Genomic DNA, 19,782 nt, shown 5'->3' with positions numbered 1-19,782 from the left:
GTTCACATGCTTTGCGAAATTCCTGAAGGCGAATTTATTAGGCACCCTTCCCAACCTCACTGTCCTAGTCGCATCAGGCTACTCTACACTGTTGGTGTGTGCAGTCAACTTTCCTACCACCGTTTCTTTGTTGGAACTCTTCCCTCCTGCCCCAAGTCCGCATGTCCAAGTCCCGTCCGTCTTTCAAGACCTACCACAAATGCCCTCAATTCTAGGAAGTGTTTCCTATTTTTTCCCTCACAAAGCAGTCTCTTTCCCTTTTGAGCTTCTCCTGGTCTCACTCAAACTCAGCCTCCCTACTGCTTCTAGTGATCTCTCTAAAAGCAAACCTATTACATCAGTCATCTGCTTTCAGTAGCTACCCCTGGCTTTGAAGAAACAAAATCAAGGATGCACCTTCGTGGTCCAGACACTCCTGTGTTTCCAGCCTCGTTGTCTATACTCTCTATCCCTTTAGCTACCCCAGACCACCCTCAACTCCCTGAACACTTTACGCCAGTTCGTGCTGCCATCCTTTCATACGCTGTTTCCTCTACCTCTCGACTCTTCATCCAGAGAATCCCTTTTTGCCTTTCAAAACTGAATTCAAGCATCACTTCCTTCAAGGAGGCGTCCCTGGTTTAATTTAGATGCCTTTCCTTTGTGTTTCCATAATACCCTAAAACAGCAGTTCTCAACCAGGGGAGATTTTGTCTCCCAGGGGATAATGGCAACGTCTAGAGATGTTTTTTTATTGTCACGGTGAGTGAGGGATAGCGATGAGATGCTACCAGCATCTAGTGAGTAAACACCCTACGGTGCACAGGACAACCGCACAACAAAATACCAGCAGTGCCCAGGTTGAGAAATCGTGCCGCAAGCACACCATTGTGCTAACACGTCACCTTAAAAGCATCGATTTAGTTATTTACCTGCCACACTGGGCCATAAGTTCCTAGAATAACAGCAGTAGCCAGCAGTCATGGAACACTTACTAGATGGCAGACACTGCTCTCAATGATGGATGTCATCAATCGCATGTGACCCTCAGGGGTAACTCTGTGAGTGGGCTCTGCTCTCTCTCCTGCTCCCCTGCCCGAGCAAACAGTGGCACTAGAACAATCCGACTTCGCAACCCACACTCTTAAACACGATTCCATTTTCCTCCCAAGGTATTTCTACCAGACAAAAGCAATTTCTTTTCATGGAGGTCAAAGCTTTCTTCTTCTGAATATCACTTAACGAAACCTTTTAATTAACGGTGCCAAGAACTTTAACCTCAACACAACTGGCATTTTAGAAAGAACTGCTCTTTGTTGGGGGCGGGGCGGATGTCCTGTGCACTACGGAATGTTTACCAGCATCCCCGGCCTCTACCCACTGGACGCCAACAGCACGACCACCTCCCGAGTCTCGTCCGTGGTGACAATAAAAATGTCTCCAGACATTGCCAGATGTCCCCTGGGGGAAGAATCACCACTGATCCAGAACATGCTTGTAGAATTAATTAATTTTTAAAATAAAAGCTGAAAGTACAAATATGTCCTAAAACTAAGAAAGAAAGAATAATTTACCCTTGCAGCTAGTTCTTCTGCTGTGATCTTTGGATCGTATGGAATGGGGTCACCTAAATAGGTGCGTAACTTCACTGGAAAACCTCCGTACATTGGAGCAAACGGATAGCGGAACTTCTCATACAGCCACCTAAATAACCCTGTTTTAAAGAAAACAAAATCATTTTAATTGGTTAAATATACTGAGCATATAACTGTAAACTTTCAAATTAATTACGTAAGACTTAGAGGATGGAGGCAAACAGGATCACCTCCTGGCAAGTAATATAATATTTTTTTAAAAGATGAGCTTTTCATTGATCGTAGCAAATGTACCACACTAATGCAAGATGTGAATAACAGAAGAAACTGGGGAGCGGTGAGGTTTGTGGGTACTCTCTGTGCCTTCTGCCCAATTTTTCTGTAAACCTAAAAATGCTCAAAAAAATAAGGTCTATTAATTAGGGGGGAAAGATGAGCTTTTAAAAATATAAGAATTTAAAAAGGCAAACTAATTACTATTATTGCAAAACACAGCATAAAGATTGCAACAAAAAGCTAGAAGCTAAAAAGTCTAGAGACTCACAAATATGTGACTTACACAAACAAAAGAAAAAATAAAAGCATAAAATAAATTCAAGTAAACATGAGACTAAAATGCACCAATAAACTAAGTAAAGACTAAAAACATTACTGTAAACTAGGAAAAAGAATTATTAATGCTAATGACCAACCATGAAGCTTAGCAAGATTAAAAGTGGTAGTGATGTAACATAAACTGATGGAGTAAGTTTTAAAAAAAGAATCCAAAAAATGACAAGCAACATGGAATACATAATTAAGAATTGTACTGAAAGTTTAAAACACTTTATATACGGGAACACAGAATAGACCATAAGACCCAAAGTAATACTCAAAAAAATATACCACTACACACCAACTTTTGAGATATTCAACTTTTAAAGTAAAAAAAGCAGTCAAAAAGAATTTTAAAACCACTTTACAATTAAAGAAACAAAATTAGGAATAATTTCTGGTATGCAACTTAAATTCTAAAGAAATGATCTGAGAGAAAATTAGAAGGATTAATTACACAACAAAAGTTAAACATCACATCAATCTGCCTTTCCATTTCAAATTTGAAGAAAAAGAACTAAAAAAAACATAATGGAATATCAACAAAATACCAACACAGACATAAAAGGAACAACAGAAGTTTATTAAGGTTTTCAGGATGGGATTTGTATGTGTATAGGAACACTAACAATATAGCACTAGGGATATAAAACAATCAGTCAAATATAATATATAAACCATAGGGTACAAAGCAAACTATAAAATTTAAAAAAAAAAGAGACTTTGCAAAGAGAAAGCACATCGAATTGTTATCACTCTTACAGCTAGGTTCAAAGCTTATTTTGTTATCTATAAATTAAAGGTAGGCAAAAAGAACTTTTCAATGTAAATCTATCATGGTTCAAAAAAAACCAAGAAGTAACCGAAATAAATTAAAGCAAATGATATATCCTTAGGTTGTTAATCTTAATTCAATATTTTCTTGTCTAAGAACCTACTGTATAGCACAGGGAACTCTACTCAACACTCTGTAATGACCTATATGGGAAAAGAATCTAAAAAAGAGTGGCTATGTGTATATGTATAACTGATTCACTTTGTTGTACACCTGAAACTAACACAACATTGTAAAATCAACTATACTCCAATAGAAATTAATTTAAAAAAATTTTAAAAAGAGATTTATACAAACATATATATATACTTTTTTCAAGATAAATAGACTTTCAAATTCTGTCCCTCCCCCCAAATTTTTTTTATTGCCATCCATTTTTAAAGCTGTCACTTCTTCAGGAAAGAGTTAGGAAGATAGTCTTTATTTACAAATAAGTACATGGTTTAACACAGTAAATTAGAAAATTCACTCTGTAATTTTAAAAAGCCCATGATAAATAAGCTTCAGTATATATGTGAGGCTCTTAACAAAAATCTAACATCTAGAACCACCATTACTTAGAACCAGTTATCATCTAGATTTTAAAGAGAAAAATATCTAAATAGTATATGCATTTTCTAAAGTAATAATTCAAAGTTTCCCTGTAGTGTTCAAAAGCCCAAATACTTAAAATATTACATTCTAAATATTACATTACAATTAGAAAAATCATATGAATCAGAACTTACTTGTTCCGCCGAGGGATCTAAATCCTTCTCGAATATTTTGTGTAAACATAGGAATAATGGGCTAAAGAGAGAATTTGAATGAAAAAGTAAATACATTGATCCATTTGATGTCTCTAACACAAACTTTTGAGGGCCTGTTTAAGTTACAAAACCAAGGCATTTTAAAAATAAAGGTATACTGCTATCACCAGTGTGATTTATCAGGCTAAAATTAACATGATCATTTGTAAAAAAAATATAAATTGGAAACACTACTTTCTAGTGGTAATATATAATATTTCATTTACCAACTTTCCTATCATTCCACATGAACTCTTGAAACTCAAAATTAAGATTAGAGTGATCATTAAGTAAAATGAACGTGATAATTAAATTGGTTTCTGTGGGCTACTGAAGAAAAAGTTTCAAGACAGAAATTCTCTCTATGGAGAAACTTACATATATTCAAATGACAAGTTTTAGCAAGATGCTGTCATGGAATTAGTGAAACACCATTTTTTTGTGAGCTTATTAAAGCTAATAATGTTCAACATCAATCAGAAGTAAGTGTAATACTCAACACCAAAAAAAAGAAAAACCTATACGTAAAAGAACTCTTTCTATCACTATTTTGGAGGATATCTGCTCAAAAGTTCATGGTTTTTATTTTTCCATGAATATGAATGATTAAATATGATTTTTTAAAAGTGGAGACCTTATCTAAATGTCATGAAACAATGGATAAAGTAGCAAAGGATCATGTAAGGAAGTTACGCCACGGCGAAACTGAAGTAGATAAAAAATTGAATAAAACACTTTAAAAGGTACACAAAATATACTGAATTAAATGACGTTTTAGAATAGACAAAATTGGAAGGGGGGGCGAGGATCACTTTACTTACAGTCTACTATCAGCATTTGTTAATACAGAATTACCTGCCTGAGTGAGCAGGGTTTGAAACATTTAAATAAGCTGACATTTAAAAAGCCATTCCTTTTCAGCTTTGGAAAGCAGTAAAATCTGGTGGACTAAAGGAAAGAGACTACAGGCACAGCTTTCTTCATAAAACTTACTCCCTCTCAATCACCTAACTGATCATTTATTTATTCTCTCTCTCCCCTCACTAGAAGGAAGACCCCCCCCCCCATAGCAGACTTGGTTTCGTTCACTGCTGGAAACACCTAGAACAGTGCCTGGAATAAAGCAGGTACTAAAAGACAGTGTGACAGGTGAACTAAAGAAGGAATGAATCAACAGGACAGAGAGAAAATGCTTCTAAGGAATTAGCTTGTATTCTCTGAATACAAAGGGTAGGAAACAGGCGGCAGCAATTTTAAAACCAGAAAAGCCGGGTAAAGAAAGAGCAGCCTGATGAATAATTTAAAATCAGATGGAGTTAATTCCCAAAGCTAACACCTAAGACAAAGTAGACTGACTCTTTTGTAAAAAAAATTCAGATTATGATTTTCCTAAAACCACCACTAGTTTTGTAGAATAAAGTGATGGTTGGAATCCTAATGTTTTAAATACTTCTACAATGTCTTTAGAGTTGAGAACTTAAGATGCCCAAGAAGGAACAGAAAGCTTTCAGCTCATATATACACCACTTTGCCTTCTCTGACCAGTGCTGCTAGATTTTCGTCTACTGACTGGCATGAACCCCGAAGTTAGTACTGAAGGATGCACTTTATAAAGACTCTTCAGGTATATATATCATCCTTTAAATGGCTAACTCTCCAGAAGCTGGGCATTTCTAGAAGATACTAAACAGGAGAAGGCTCACCCTACAAACTCAGTATTCCAGGCTATACCATGGTTTCTAAATTTACATTCCAGCTTGCAGCCTTACAGCTGCAAGCATTACCTTATTACAATTTCATACTGTAGTTCGTTCCCTTGTTTGTGTACACTTTGTATAACAAGGTAGTTGCATAAGTAACCTAGAATCAAATTGCTTACATGTATACATGTATCTCTGTACATGTATGTACACGTGTGTGAAGAGGTAGAGAATGTGTATTTTGTTAAAACTATTCTTGGGGAATAGGGTGTGGCCTTGGAGTCTTAACTTTGCCACAAAAATTTAAGTGGGAACCATTGGACAGGTCACTAAACCTGTTTCTTCATGTATGAAATGACAATAATAATAATTATCCCATCTCAAGGTTTTTATAGATTGAGATAATACATATAAACAATTTTATTGAAACGAATGCTATTTTCTTTTACATCTGTTATTTGTTTTCCAATTAGACTAAACGGGCTCATTTTTCTCCCCAATTATTTAGCTATGAAATTACCTAAAAATTCTTAGCAAAGTCAGAATTCTCAGGAATTCACAAAATAAGAGTGAATTAGATTAGATCAAAAAGCCTGTAACTTTCAGCCGAGCCTTAAATATTTTCTGCCAATATTTTGTGAATTTCCGTTGATGACCTAGATTGTTTTCACTTGAATTTCCATTCCTTTGTTTCAATTTAAATGTGGTTAGCCTTGTAACAACGGTGGTAACTTTTTATTCAAAGTTTATGAGAATTCTGTGAGACCTAAGAAGGGCTTTTTCAAATAAGCTGCAGGTGCCATTTACAACTGTGTCCACATGTGGCCGAAAGGCTTCCCTCGCGGATCTGCAAGGCCCTCTAATCTTGGGGTCGGCGGACTCACTGTGAAGTGTACCAGCTGCCTGCGGTCCTGAACTGTAAGCTCTGCTTCTGACTTGCTGTGTGACAGGGTCCCTCCATCCCTTCATCTCTGTGTGCCTGAGTTTCCTCATCTGTAACATTGGAATAATTACATATGTCACCTACTTACTGTACAGGGGTACCAACATAAAGCCTTTAAAAGTGCTAAGGAAGGTTAGGGTGGTACAAGATTTATCAGTGATACAGTGCTATTTTGTAAATCAGCAATGTTAAAGATTTTTGTTTATTAACTTGTAAAAGGCTGTTTATTAAATTTTCTCAAGGTTTGTATAAAAAACCTTAAATTATCTAGGTTATCCTTTTTTTTTGGCTGTGTTGGGTCTTTGTTGCTGCGCACGGGCTTTCTCTAGTTGCAGCGAGCGGGGGCTACTCTTCGTTGCGGTGCATGGGCTTCTCATTGCGTGGCTTCTCTTGTTGTGGAGCACGGGCTCTAGGCACATGGGCTTCAGTAGTTGTGGCACGTGGGCCCAGCAGTTATGGCTCACGGGCTCTAGAGCGCAGGCTCAGTAGTTGTGGCGCACGGGCTTAGTTGTTCCGCAGCATGTGGGATCTTCCTGGACCAGGGCTAGAACCCGTGTCCCCTGCATTGGCAGGTGGATTCTTAACCACTGCGCTACCAGGGAAGCCCTATCTAGGTTATCTTAATTAATTATCTAGAAACTTAGGGATTGATAAAAGGGCTTCTTTCTCTATATAACTTTTTTCTTTCAAGACTTCTTCCAGGCAATGGTCCTTAAAACTGTAACTTAAGGATGAGAAATTAGAATCCCATGATCAATCTGTGTGATTCCAAATCTAGTTTTGTCACTTCTATCTTAAACCTTGGAAGAAATAATTCTCTTAAAATACAAACCTGAAAATTGAACTATCTTTAAGTTTTTAGCTGTTATCATTGCTTTAATGTACATTTACGCTGATTATCCTTAATTTCTGAACAACTGTGCATATATCATCTTATATTCTACATTATTCATAAAGTCTAAGGTTTTGTTTTCTATCTTAGTACATAAGACTTTTTGGAAAATAAAATGGGCCATAAATTAATTTTCTGTATCATTAATACTATTAACATAGACGAATTCAAAAGACTCCTTTCTTGTAGTGTTTAAAAAATCAATTCAACAAATACAGAGAGCCTACTAAGTGCTAGTCATTGTACTAGGAACTCAGAATATAAAAAGTGGCTTTGTCCTAAGGGAGTTTATAATCTACTATAGGACAGTAGTGTTTAAATTTTTATGTTGTCCATTATTAAACACTTGGACAAGTACATTAACTTATACAAAGATCACATTGTTAAAGCACTATAGCAATAACTTACTTTAGGAATTACATAAACAAATATGTACAGTAGAGAATAGAGCTCAATGTATTTTATTTTATTGTAACTCTGCAATTAAAAAATAAAGGGAAAATGTCCATTCTTCTTCAAATGTTGCTTTTGGGTTAGAAGGAGTCATACATAATCCTTTCCTTTTTAATCAAAAGTCTGTATCTGCAAGATGAACAGGCAAGCTAAGGGTGCAGACTGGTGTCTATATGACAGCAGTGGAAACACGTACACAAAAAACAGAAATGTGAAAGTATTAGCAGCTGTCTCTAACTAATTGTCCTGGAAAAAGAAAACCACCTTGTCAAGTGCTATGATTTCTTTTTCTGATAGACAATCTAAAATGAAAACAAACAGAAAACAAAGAAGAAACATTCCATAAGTAATAAATGTTTCATAGGATAAAGTACAATACAGAGACCAAAAAGCTTAGATATACTTTCCAAAGCAAAAGAAAAGAACAAGATGGCATTCAGATTTTCCAGTTTACTAAGTAGAATAATTACAGTGAATCCCAGAGGAACACTTAATTTTATTGACAAATTCATTCTTTTAAAAAGATCTAAATTACACCAATATCTCTTTCTCATCTTTATTCATACTATTAGAGAGCTGATCATATTTCCTGATGAAAAATGGTAGAAACCATATATTATTTGAGCTCTACTGTTATATAAATTGGTCACAGATACAAGAATTATAATGAAACCAACCAATAGCCATCACTGAAACATGCCAACTCATTTGAACCAAAGGATTAAAATACAGAGTTGGATTGATTATACTTATGAAAAAAAGTATAACTGAAGGAATACAAAAAATTTCATAAATCTGATTAAAAGAAGCTGGATTTTGAAGCATAAAATAAAGCTTTGCTAGATATTTGCAAATTTCCAGATTGAATTTTTTTATAAAGATGGCTTCCCATGCACAAGGAATATTTCTTTATTGTTATCTTAGAGTTACAGACACTAATTTTTAAAGTAGTGCAATGACAGCATCTAAATTCTGATATACTCTTAAGCTATTTAAGCATTTATTTTAAAGTAGACATAGCTTTCCTTTAATAATCAGTTTTATACAACTCACCACTTTTGCATCAATTGCAACCTGAGCGAAGCCTTTACGATTACCCCACACGATGTTGTAGGTCTCATCGCTAATCAGGGCTTCTCGAACACCACCTGGTGAGATAGCTAACAAGTGACCACTCCGCAGAATTTCAACACATTTTTCTCTTGGTCCATGTATAGCACAAAATACATCAAGTAATAAACTAAACCCTGTAAGAAACATTAGCATGAAGATGTATCTTAAGTACTTCTTGTCCAATTCTTCAAGAGCAAAAATCTTCACAACCTACATAATGTACTATCTATACTTAAATCAGTAAATTCTTTTTTTTACTTTTTTTTAAACCAACAACAACTCTTAAGGTTAACATAAGATTAATATTGGTGGTAAATTAATAGCTATGTCTTGTTGATTACGTCCTCAGTGATCACCTACTACTCTGGCTACATATTCAAATTCTTAATTAAAACTCATGGGATTTCCCTGGTGGTCCAGTGGTTAAGACTCCATGCTTCCACTGCAGGGGGCACAGGTTCGATCCCTTGTCGGTGAAGTAAGATCCCACATGCCGTGCTGTGTGGCGGCCAAAAAAAAAAAAAAAACACCTGGGAAAATAGGGATTCTTATCCCCATTTTACAGATGAGGAAAGTTGATTCAGAGAGTTAAGAAGCTTGCTCCAAGTCACACACCTAGCAAAGGTCAGGGCAGAGATTCCGGTCCAGGTATATCTAGTCCAAAGCTCCTTCCACTGCATCTCATGGCCAAACACTGTCTACACTACTTATTAGAGCAATCAGAAAGGACATCCCATCAGCAATCACACATCTAATCTTCCATTAACCCTATAAGAAAGAGAATCACTCAAGAGAATGTGAGTCTCACTGGTCTAGCCCTACCAAAATTGGCAAGCCACAGTTAAATCTATTGAAATTAAAAGTTACATACTGCTAATTCCACAATAAAATTTTTTTAAATCAACAATTATAGCAATAATAGAAATATCATTAAGAGTTTTTAATAAAGTGAGTGGTTGGCTCAGGAACAATTAATTCCAGTCTCAATATTACACAGTTTTTCAAATTACAACCATTTATGGATGAAGGAAATAATCCTATCAGCAATTAAATATTTTAACCAAATGCTAAACTGGAGCTTTAGAGGACTGATGTTTGTATACATTATCCCTTGAGACTGGGAAATATGGGGATGGATAGTGAAAACTGTGCAGAGTAACCAAACTTCTCATAGGTTTAAGGATCTGAAGCAAGATTATCAATATTATTGAGAAGAAATAATTTTCATCCTATACTATGTTAAAAGTTCACTGATTTCACTAGATGTATTCTCATGATAAATGAATAAACAGGGGAGGTTTAATAAATTACAAGATCATAAAGATCATAAAGGGGGAAATTTTTAAGTCAAATGCTAAATAAAAATATTCATGTTTATTATTTATAAAAAGAAAAAAATGGAAGCAACCTAATGTTCCATAAGAGAAAACTAGTTAAGTAAATATTTTAATCATATATTTAAAATGTTATTTATAAAACATGGGAAAATGTTAATGCTACATTAAATTTAAAAAAAAAGAACAAAACAGTTTGCGTATCGTGAAGATGTGCAAATTAAAAATGAAGCAAAATAGGGCTTCCCTGGTGGCGCAGTGGTTGAGAGTCTGCCTGCCAATGCAGGGGACACGGGTTCGAGCCCTGGTCTGGGAAGATCCCACATGCCGCGGAGCAACTGGGCCCGTGAGCCACAACTACTGAGCCTGCGCATCTGGAGCTTGTGCTCCGCAACAAGACAGGCTGTGATAGTGAGAGGCCCGCGCACCGCAATGAAGAGTGGCCCCCGCTCGCCGCAACTAGAGAAAGCCCTCGCACAGAAACGAAGACCCAACACAGCCATAAATAAGTAAATAAATTAATTTTTTTAAAAATGAAGCAAAATGATAACTGGATACATGTTAGGGGGGTAAGACCATATAATGATGTTTTTCTTTCCTCTAGTTTCCAAGCTTATTATAAAGTGATCATATTACTGTCTAAAGAAATACCTTTTATAGCCAATGTAGTTTATACACAAAGTACAAACGGCTTTTTAGTGACACAAGGATGCTGGAAACATTAACCATGTCTATGAAAGGCACTAAGAGAACTGTTATTTCATTCACTGTCTGGTGTTTATCTGGTTGATGGTTGGCTTTTGCTTTTACAATTCCAGAGAACATACTATAAACTTTCTTGGCTTGTTTCTGCTGACTTTGTGACAGAAGAAAATAAGATTTAATCTTAATGAGTTTACTTTAGAATGATTTTTTTTAAAACTCTTATCATGTTTGAAACCATTCAGTTTATTAATCTTTTTAAAAAGGTATGAAGCCTTTATGAACATGAATATTAAAAAAAATGTAGTCCTCAATCTTAAGAGTTATAATTCTACCAAGCAAGTCAAGTATGATAAGAGACATAATAGGCTCTTTAGGTTAGGATTTCTGAGGCAATATTATATGATTATATAAAGACAAAATATATCCTGGCTAATTTTGTTTAACTTTGATTTGCTATCAAACTGACAGTAATCAAACAGTAATTACTATAAAATTAAACTCCCAAATCAATATCTCATGGAAAAATTCACCATGAAAAATCAACTACCTTCTATACCAAAATATAAATTAATTGTTTGGCAAAAGTTACAATTTCTTTTAGGATTTAACTTCAAAAAATAATGACTACCTGTTAATAGAGAAAGAAATTAGATAACATTTTTGGCCATAATGTTTTTATATTTAGATATATTACCTAAAAAAGGTACTAAACTCAAAGACATACAGACTGTCACATAATTTGATCATGTTAATTAAACATTTTTATATCACCAGCTACAGTGAAAGTTTACCTGGAATTTTAAAAACAAAGTGATCAGCTACTACTCGGCAAGTTCTGCCTTTATGGATAAAAATTTTAGCCATGAAGTAGTAAAAATCGATGGGAATAGCTCCATGATAAAAAATGATCAGTGCTGGTCCTTCTTCTGGTATTTTTTCCATCCCATGAACTTCATAACCTGTTAGAAAGACAAAATGCTGGTACTTAAAATGTATTTAATATTAGTTTATTTATACTAAAGGACGGTTAGTAACTCAGACACTCAGTCTTTCTTTCGGGAGCGCAAGCCCCCCTGTTTCCATCCACTTTCCCCTTCCCTCCCTCCCTGAATATATCGGTTCTACAGCGGTTGGGTGGGCCGGGGCGCAGTAGGTGCCCGGGTGGAGCGTGGCCTGTGGTGGGTGCTGGATCCCAGGCAGGGCGAGGAGGGCATCCGTACAGGGTGGCCCGGGGTGGCGAGTCAAAGCCCAAACGGTCACGAGAGCACCCACACAGGAGAAGAGCCTAGAAAGGGTGCTGGGGCCTCGGTGGGCAAAGGAGGGGAGCCACGTGGCACGAGGATGGGGGTCAGAGCCCGAGGGGAGCAGAGTGGTATCCCTGAGTGGCAGGGGACGGTGGCAGTGATGGGAGATCGATTACACCCAGGGGGACTGATCAAATCAGTTTACATATTAAGGATAATGTCAGCCTGGTTTCTCACTGCTGGAGAAGGTTAACAGTCGCAAATACAGGAAAGGAGAAAACTAAAATCAACTCTGCAGCCATAAGAGAACCTCACTCCCACCCTAAGAAGGAGAAAAAGCAGCCCGTTAGAAAGCTGAGGTCGCTCTCTCACCCGGGTGGGAGGGAGGGCAGGTGCCACAAAAGTGGGGGAGAAGAAAACAACCAAAATGTTAACAAACACTTAAAGACCGAATGTGGGCGAGCGCTAGGTGTAGGATCCCCGGGAACCCAGAGACAAACAAGAGTCTGCACCCACTCCCCTGCCTCACGCAGGCCTCAGCGCGTGTGCACAAGAAAACCAGGGGCAGGGCAGGCCAGAGACTCACGAGAGACCCTGCTAAAGAATCAGAGAACAAAATCCCCCTCGCTTCCCGGAAGCTTCTCTTGTAAAAGCAAAACCTGGCCCAGGGAGAAGCGCAGGAAAGCCTTCCGCCTCTTCTAAGAACCGGTACTTGCCAAAGGTATCTGACACGGGCAGGGACAGAGTTCCACTGCCCCCCTCCTCTACTACTGAAGGAACAAACTACTTGGTAATATTTCAAATGGGCTCAAGAGAATGTTTTTAAAAACTAAATTTAATGATATTTCAAGATTCTGTATGTGCCTATTCTTTTAACATTTCTTCCCAATTACCGAATTCTAATTCAAATAATTCAATTTACTTAGAACAGTCACTGAAGTTGTCTGACGTTATCCAAAGGATCGATTGTCCCATCAGATAAATTTTCTAAGAAATAAAGAATACTTCTTTCAGGGATTCTATACAGAATATTCCTGAGGTTCTCTCTTGTTTTTCCAGAATACCTTTTTTTAAAAAAAAAGAATTGAGAAATAATTGTTACTTAATACCAAATCACCTGGTTGAAAGTAGAAAAATTCAATGAATCAATTCATTATTGACAAAAACTAGAGTTTACCATCGTGCCACTAAATATTAAGCCCCAATATTCAACTGTGTCACTTGTAAAGCGTGGATGTGGTCATACCGCCCCTCGCTATAAAAGTACCAGCAGATAATCACTCTGGTCAATGTCAAGGCCTTTTAGGTCCCAATTACCGATCAAGTGATGTCAGAGTCTTTCGGTGTCACGTGGACTCAGGGCGCCTCCCTCCTCTGTGCTGCTCACGTGACCGCCTCTAAAGGAGCACTTCCTGTCCCATGTTTCCCTGTCGAGCAAAAGCAGAAATCCTGGGGCACGTTCCCTGCTCCTCCCTCAGGCTCTGTATTCCCCTGGTCACCAGCTTCTGTGCCTTTTACCTCCAAAAACTCTTAAATCTATCACTCCCTCTTCCCAGTGTTGGTTTTGAAGTGCGGCCCCGTCCTCTCCTGCCTACAGAACCCCAGTCCTGGGGGTCTGATGGGCAACAGCAGCTCAGAGAACGCAATCAGGGACGCAGCTATCGCCACCGTCCGTCCATCCGCTGTCCAGGGACGAGAGCCTCTGTATGCACATTTTATGCACATTTCGAGTGGTCTGGGCCCCTTCAATGAAAACAGCCCTACTCTGTGACGATTGTGGTTCTCTTATTTGACGCCAAGAGATGCGCATTTATTTACCTCCCCTGCTCTGTCCCCTGAGCCTAAGCACTCTCCAGATTCTTTGGCTTCCGCGAAGCTTCGCCCACAGGGAGAGGATCTGAAGGTCACGGGGAGCTCAGGTAGCCTCATCTCCATAGCAATTATTTATTATGTAAATGAGTTACTGCCTACTGGCTTTAGACATCAGCATCAAGAATCCAGATAAGGATAATCTTCTCCTAAGAGATAGATCCTTTCTAAATTTGTCACCAAAAATCCATTTTTAAGGCTCTACACCTACACACTATGGTAAAATAACAATACCATCCTTTTGAGTCTTCCTCAGGAAAGCACACAGAGGCAAACTACCTACAAAATAAAGTCAAACTCCTGAGCATAGCATTCAAGAGCCTTTAAAGCCTAATTTCAGTCTACTTTTCCAGGTTCATCCTTCCGCATACATCTCACCCATGAATGATTCATCTTCTGGTCCTGAATACACCCTGCATTTTATTCAGTACTGGGGTGTGTGCATGTTTTAACACAGGTAGTTTCCTATTAGGACTATAGTAATGAATCTCAGTTTTTTCCATTCAGCAACATATCTTGGACATCTACTTGATATACACATGTAGTGATTGTTTTTAATGATTTTTTTAATGGCTATAAAGTATTCCATAACGAATTCCTATCACAGTACATTTAGCCATTTTCCTATTTAGGGACAACTGGATTGTTTCCAATTTTTCAAATATTGGTTGCAATGGACCTTCATTTACATGCATCCTTGTACACTGAATGTGTGAATTTATCACTAGACTGGATTCTAAGACGGGCAACTGTTGATCATATGGTACGCCCATTTTAAATTATAACAGAAACTACCAAATCATCCTCCTGACTGGCCACACTACAGTACTTTCTCACATGCACTGGGAGTTCCCATCTCCACGTTCTCATCCTTTAATGTCAACAAACTTTAATTATTTGCCAATCTTTTGAGTAAAAATGCTATCTCAGTGCAGTTTTAATTTGCACTTTCCTAATTACTAGTGGGCTTATGAATCTGTTATAATTATTGGCATTTATATTTAGACCATTTTTAGACCACATGCTTAGGCCACTTTTAAGTTGGATTTCTTTTCTTACTAATTTATTATTTTCTAAGCTATATTGTCAATGACTTGTGGTGATCTGCCCCATCTTTTGATGTGTCTTTTAGTTCTGTCTTTTTTGAACAGTTTTTGTTTTTTTGCATCTTCTTTAAGACCTTCCGTACTTGGAGATCATCAAATATTTTCCTATATCTTTTCCTGCTGATCTGGAATACCACTTTTATCATTTACTAAATTCACGTTTCTGACTTTTTAATCTGTTTGATGTATTTGTGATGATCCTTTCCCTGTACCAACGCCATAATTTTAATCATTATAAATGTTAATGGTTTTGATATGATAGGGGAAAACTTCCTCTTTTGTTTTTTCAAATTTGTCTTGGTTATTCTTGTTTGCCCTTTTATATGAATTTTAGACGTTGATGAAAAAGTGTTAGAAGTCTGCTGAATTGGTAAAGGAACTGGGAGTGGGGGCTGTAGAGCAACATCTCCACTACGCTGAGACTCTCTATCCACTTCACCTTTTTTGAATTCCATTTGTAAAGTATACAGTTTCTCCATAAAGTTTTTATGTGTTTTTTTGTTAGATTTATTCTCAAATAGCATTTTTTCTTTCCATTTTAAAAATGATTATTGGTGGAATATGAGTAGTTACTGATTTTGTGTTTATCATATGCCCATTTCCCTTGCTAACTAATCTTATTAGTACTGATAAGTGGATTCACTTGGTTCTTTCAGGCATCTCTTCTTTTCTCATCTCTATACTCATTTCTAGGAGCTCCAGGACAATGGTAAATAGTAGTGGTGAGAGCCTCCTTGTCCTGGTGCCTGCTTATGGGACTCACTTTAATACTTCTCCACTTCTCCAATGTGGATCATCTTTGTTGAAGATTTCTGGTACATTCCCTTTATTGAAGTAGTACCTTTTTGTCTTCACTTCCTAAGATTTTTTTTTAATCATAACTATTGAATTTTATAAAACTACATTCTATGAGACTGACCTGCAAATCTCCTTTTTGTGTTCTCCTTAGTTTCGATAGAAAAGTTCTGCTAGCTTTGCAAAATAAACTGTGTAGCGCCACATTTTTTCTTACCCTCTCAAACACAGATGGGCGTTATCTGTTCCTTAAAAGTTTAGTATAACTTGTGGGCTCTCGGCCCTTTGTGAAGGGAGGAGGATACAGACTTTGACCACTGTTCCAATTTATTTCACGATTACTGGTCTGTTTCTCTCTCCTTCTTGAACCAAGTTTGATCATTTCTCTTTTCCTGCAAAACTGTCTATTTAATTTTTAAACAAAATGGTGTGAAATAGTTACTCAATTTCTTTCCCACTCATTCTTCAAAGCCTCGTTCAAAAGTTACTTTCTCCATGAATAGTGCTTTCACTTTTGTCCCATAGAAACAAGAATGAACATTTATTGAGCATTCACCTGCCAGGCACTGTATTGGATCCATAACAACTATCTCATTTGGTCCTCACAGAATCCCTGCACTGATGAGGAAACCCAAGTAGAAAAGCCCACGTAACTTACTCGAGGTCACACAGTGGTACGGCCAGGACGCAAGCCCACATGCGTCTGACTCCACGACCTGTGCCCTTCCCCACACCACACCTCCTACTAGAGGTGCGCCCGTGCTAACCTGCACCTGTGATTTTCAAATGCTGGTTGCCATCCACTCATTGAGTTATGCAATCACTTTAGTCAGTTATAGTCAGCATTTTTCTTTTTAAATAAGAGAGAGTAGAATAGAAAATAGAGCAGATCGCATGAAGAGAGTATACACACTTTTGATGAAATAGTATATACCTGTAATGTATATACTGGGTGGCAAAATGCATTTCTTGCTAGCAATAAGAATCAAAACTTTGATAGCCTAAAAATATACCTTGAAAATACTAGGAACCTTGAACATAGTAGGTGTGTGAAGTTGAACTTAATAGTGACCAAGAGCCAAGTGATATATTTTAGTGCTTTCCAAATTATTGGAGAAAGATGCTCTGTAATGATGATAGCTAACATTTGTTGAACTTTTATTATGTAATAAAAATTATTCTAAGTACTTTACATCAAGGCCCTGTGAATCCTTACAACAACCCATTTTACAGAAGAGGGAAATGAAGTCCAGAAAAGTTAAGTATCTTGTTTGAAGAGAAGGGTTATTTACATAGTCTTAAAGGAGTTCTCCTAAGACATTTATCAATTACAAAGTAAAAAATAGCAACTTTGTGGTGGGGAAACCTAACAGACACCTCCTAACCACGTGATCAAAGTCACCATCACCAATAATAAAACATGTCAACATCATGAACCTCGGATACAATGTGCTGAGAAGGACCCACCATCAGAGGGATTCTTATCAAAATGCACAACTTCAATCAACTTATGGAAAACATCAGATCTAAATTAAGAGACAGTCTACAAAATCACTGAGCAGTACTCTTCAGAAGTCTGAAGGTCATAAAAGACTAAAAAACCGTCAGAGATTGGAGGAGACGTGACAACTAAATGCAGGATGGGATCCTGGTAAAAGGACACTGGCAGGGAAAGTGGTAAGATGTGAATAAGATCTATAGTTTGGTTGATAGTGTTATACCACTGTTAATCTGGTAACTATACAAATGGTTATGTAAGATATTAACATTAGGGGAAGCTGAGTGAAAAATAGGAACTCTGCACTATTTTTGCAACTTTTCTGTAATTCTAAATTTTTTTTAAATAAAGTTTAAAAAATCATAATTGTTGCAAAAGGAAGGGAGGATGAGGAAGAGGGAGAAGGGAGGGGAGAAGAAATCAGGTAACGTGTCCAGGGTCCCCCAGCAGTGACTGGCAGAGCCTGGTTTGAACTCAGGAGTTGGACCCAGGGGTCCTTCCCTGGGGGAAAGACAGAGGAGGGGGAAGGAAACTCTTACCCAACTGAAGGACAGCGGGAATGTTCTCTTGAAACCCCAATTTAATTTTCCCATAAAAAACTCTACTACATATGGTTTAATTTATAGGACTCTTTTAGTGAATAAAATATGTCCATTTCTTTAAAAAATAATAGTAAAATGTGAAGTAAAAAAGTCAAAATTTTTATAGTTTAAAGGCTGTAAGCAACTTGAGGGTAGGGGCTTCATTGACAGACTACCTAGAAATGCAGGTATTTAAGAAATACCAAATTCATGTTTCTTGATGTAGTAGAATCAGATTTTTTTGAAAAATGATAGAGCACTTACATAATATACGGTAGAGGGTAAAATTTAACTTCAAAACAGGAAACACTGGATAGATTCTTATACAAAGATACTTATAGTAAACCAGTTATAAACAAACAACAGTTCAATAGGTAACTAAATTAGTTACAGGATTTACGGAGTCCATAGGGTCCTTGTAAGTCATGTAAGGAGGCTTAGCGAAATGAAAATACTAGTCTGCCACACAAATAAAAAACAATGAACACACAGAATTCAACTGCAAGGTAAATTTTAGGTGACTATTATTTTCTTCTTTATTTTTACTCGCCACATTTTCTAAAATGAACATTTTTATTAGTTAAAAAATTCCTCTGAAGATTCTTTACAAAGCATAAATTAAAACTGATTTGACATCAATACAAAATCCAAATATGCACACAAACGCCTTTTGTGTATGTCACTAAAGAAGAGAGCGAAGAAAATCATTTTAAAAAGCATCACTTATCTTAATAAAATATGTTATTATAAATAAAACATTAAAACATGGTAAGAACTCTATATTTTACTTCCTCTGAGCCATAGGTGCATATTTATAAATACCTCAGAGAAATAAAATAATAAATACCTCAAAATTATATATGCTCCTACAAAATAAGTTTAACACTTGAATTTATCCACATTAAATCATGTCTCCTGAAACAGAAAAAAATTCAAATTCCCTACAATATATATTACCCTGAAGTATAGGGGGTTATAAGTGGGAGGGGGACATAGTTTCCCGAGTACCGTAAACGAGGCCACTGAACTTCTGTCTCACTGCTTTAAAGACAATGAACAAGAGCAGTCCACACAGACACGGTCTCTGGTCACGGAATGCTGAAACAGCACCCCCCCTCAGGTGAACAACCACGAGCAGGTGTGAGAGCTGTACGGACTGGCAGGGGCATGCGTACTAGTGGGTAAATACTAAGAATTCAACACGTCGACGGCATGTGGTTCCCGTTTGCAAAGCTGCTGACGACCACTACTCTGACCCCGAGCCCAACCGGGCACAAGCCTGCAGCACAGCACAGATCAGAGGGGCACAGGCCTGGCACCAGGAACCGGGGGCTGCATCCTGGCCCTTCTCCCTGGTGCCCTGGCGTGCCTCGGGCACATAACAACCTCGCCGTTCTTTAGTTTCCTTATGGGCAAACTGTAAAATGGAGATGACACACGAACTCTCTCGACAGCGCTGTAAGAACTGATGCACGTTAAGCATTTGACTGTAGGGCACAGTCAAGCGCTCAAAACAGACTTGCAGGCGTATGTAGGATTAAATGACAACACGCCAGCTCAAGAAGTCACACAGCAAATGGAAAACGGGTAAATTTTGGTACAAATATTATATCGAATTTAATATTATTACTATTTAGTACTATTTAATATTTCATTTTTAAAAAATCTCTACACTGGGAAAGTCAAACTTATTTTGAACAAAATGGAAGTAAATGCAAAATAAAGCATTTGCAAAACAGCTTTCTATACTGTTTTAAT

The 19,782-nt window shown here is 37.2% G+C and overlaps 1 protein-coding gene across 6 annotated transcripts in view; it reads right to left on the bottom strand.

Moving 5' to 3' along the window:
• Window positions 1-19,782, bottom strand: part of TMEM68 (transmembrane protein 68) — a 34,390-nt gene that overhangs the window by 5,764 nt on the left and 8,844 nt on the right. For 3 of the 6 annotated variants that reach the window (XM_028163168.2, XM_057531896.1, XM_028163167.2), the window contains exons 4-7: window positions 11,723-11,890; window positions 8,833-9,026; window positions 3,732-3,792; window positions 1,554-1,693 (exon numbers count right to left, since the gene is read on the bottom strand). In XM_028163168.2, coding sequence (XP_028018969.1) covers window positions 1,554-1,693; window positions 3,732-3,792; window positions 8,833-9,026; window positions 11,723-11,890 — 563 coding nt within the window. Of the gene's footprint in view, window positions 1-1,553; window positions 1,694-3,731; window positions 3,793-6,375; window positions 6,485-8,832; window positions 9,027-11,722; window positions 11,891-13,097; window positions 13,228-13,492; window positions 13,589-19,782 lie in introns of those variants that run through there. The other 3 variants (XM_057531899.1, XM_028163170.2, XM_057531898.1) reach the window with 3 other exon arrangements.

The sequence above is a fragment of the Balaenoptera acutorostrata genome, chromosome 17 (assembly GCF_949987535.1).
Source record: "Balaenoptera acutorostrata chromosome 17, mBalAcu1.1, whole genome shotgun sequence".
Taxonomy (NCBI): Eukaryota; Metazoa; Chordata; class Mammalia; order Artiodactyla; family Balaenopteridae; genus Balaenoptera; species Balaenoptera acutorostrata.
The sequence above is the reverse complement of the archived record's forward strand: the minus strand, read 5'-3'. Positions and strand labels throughout refer to the sequence as shown.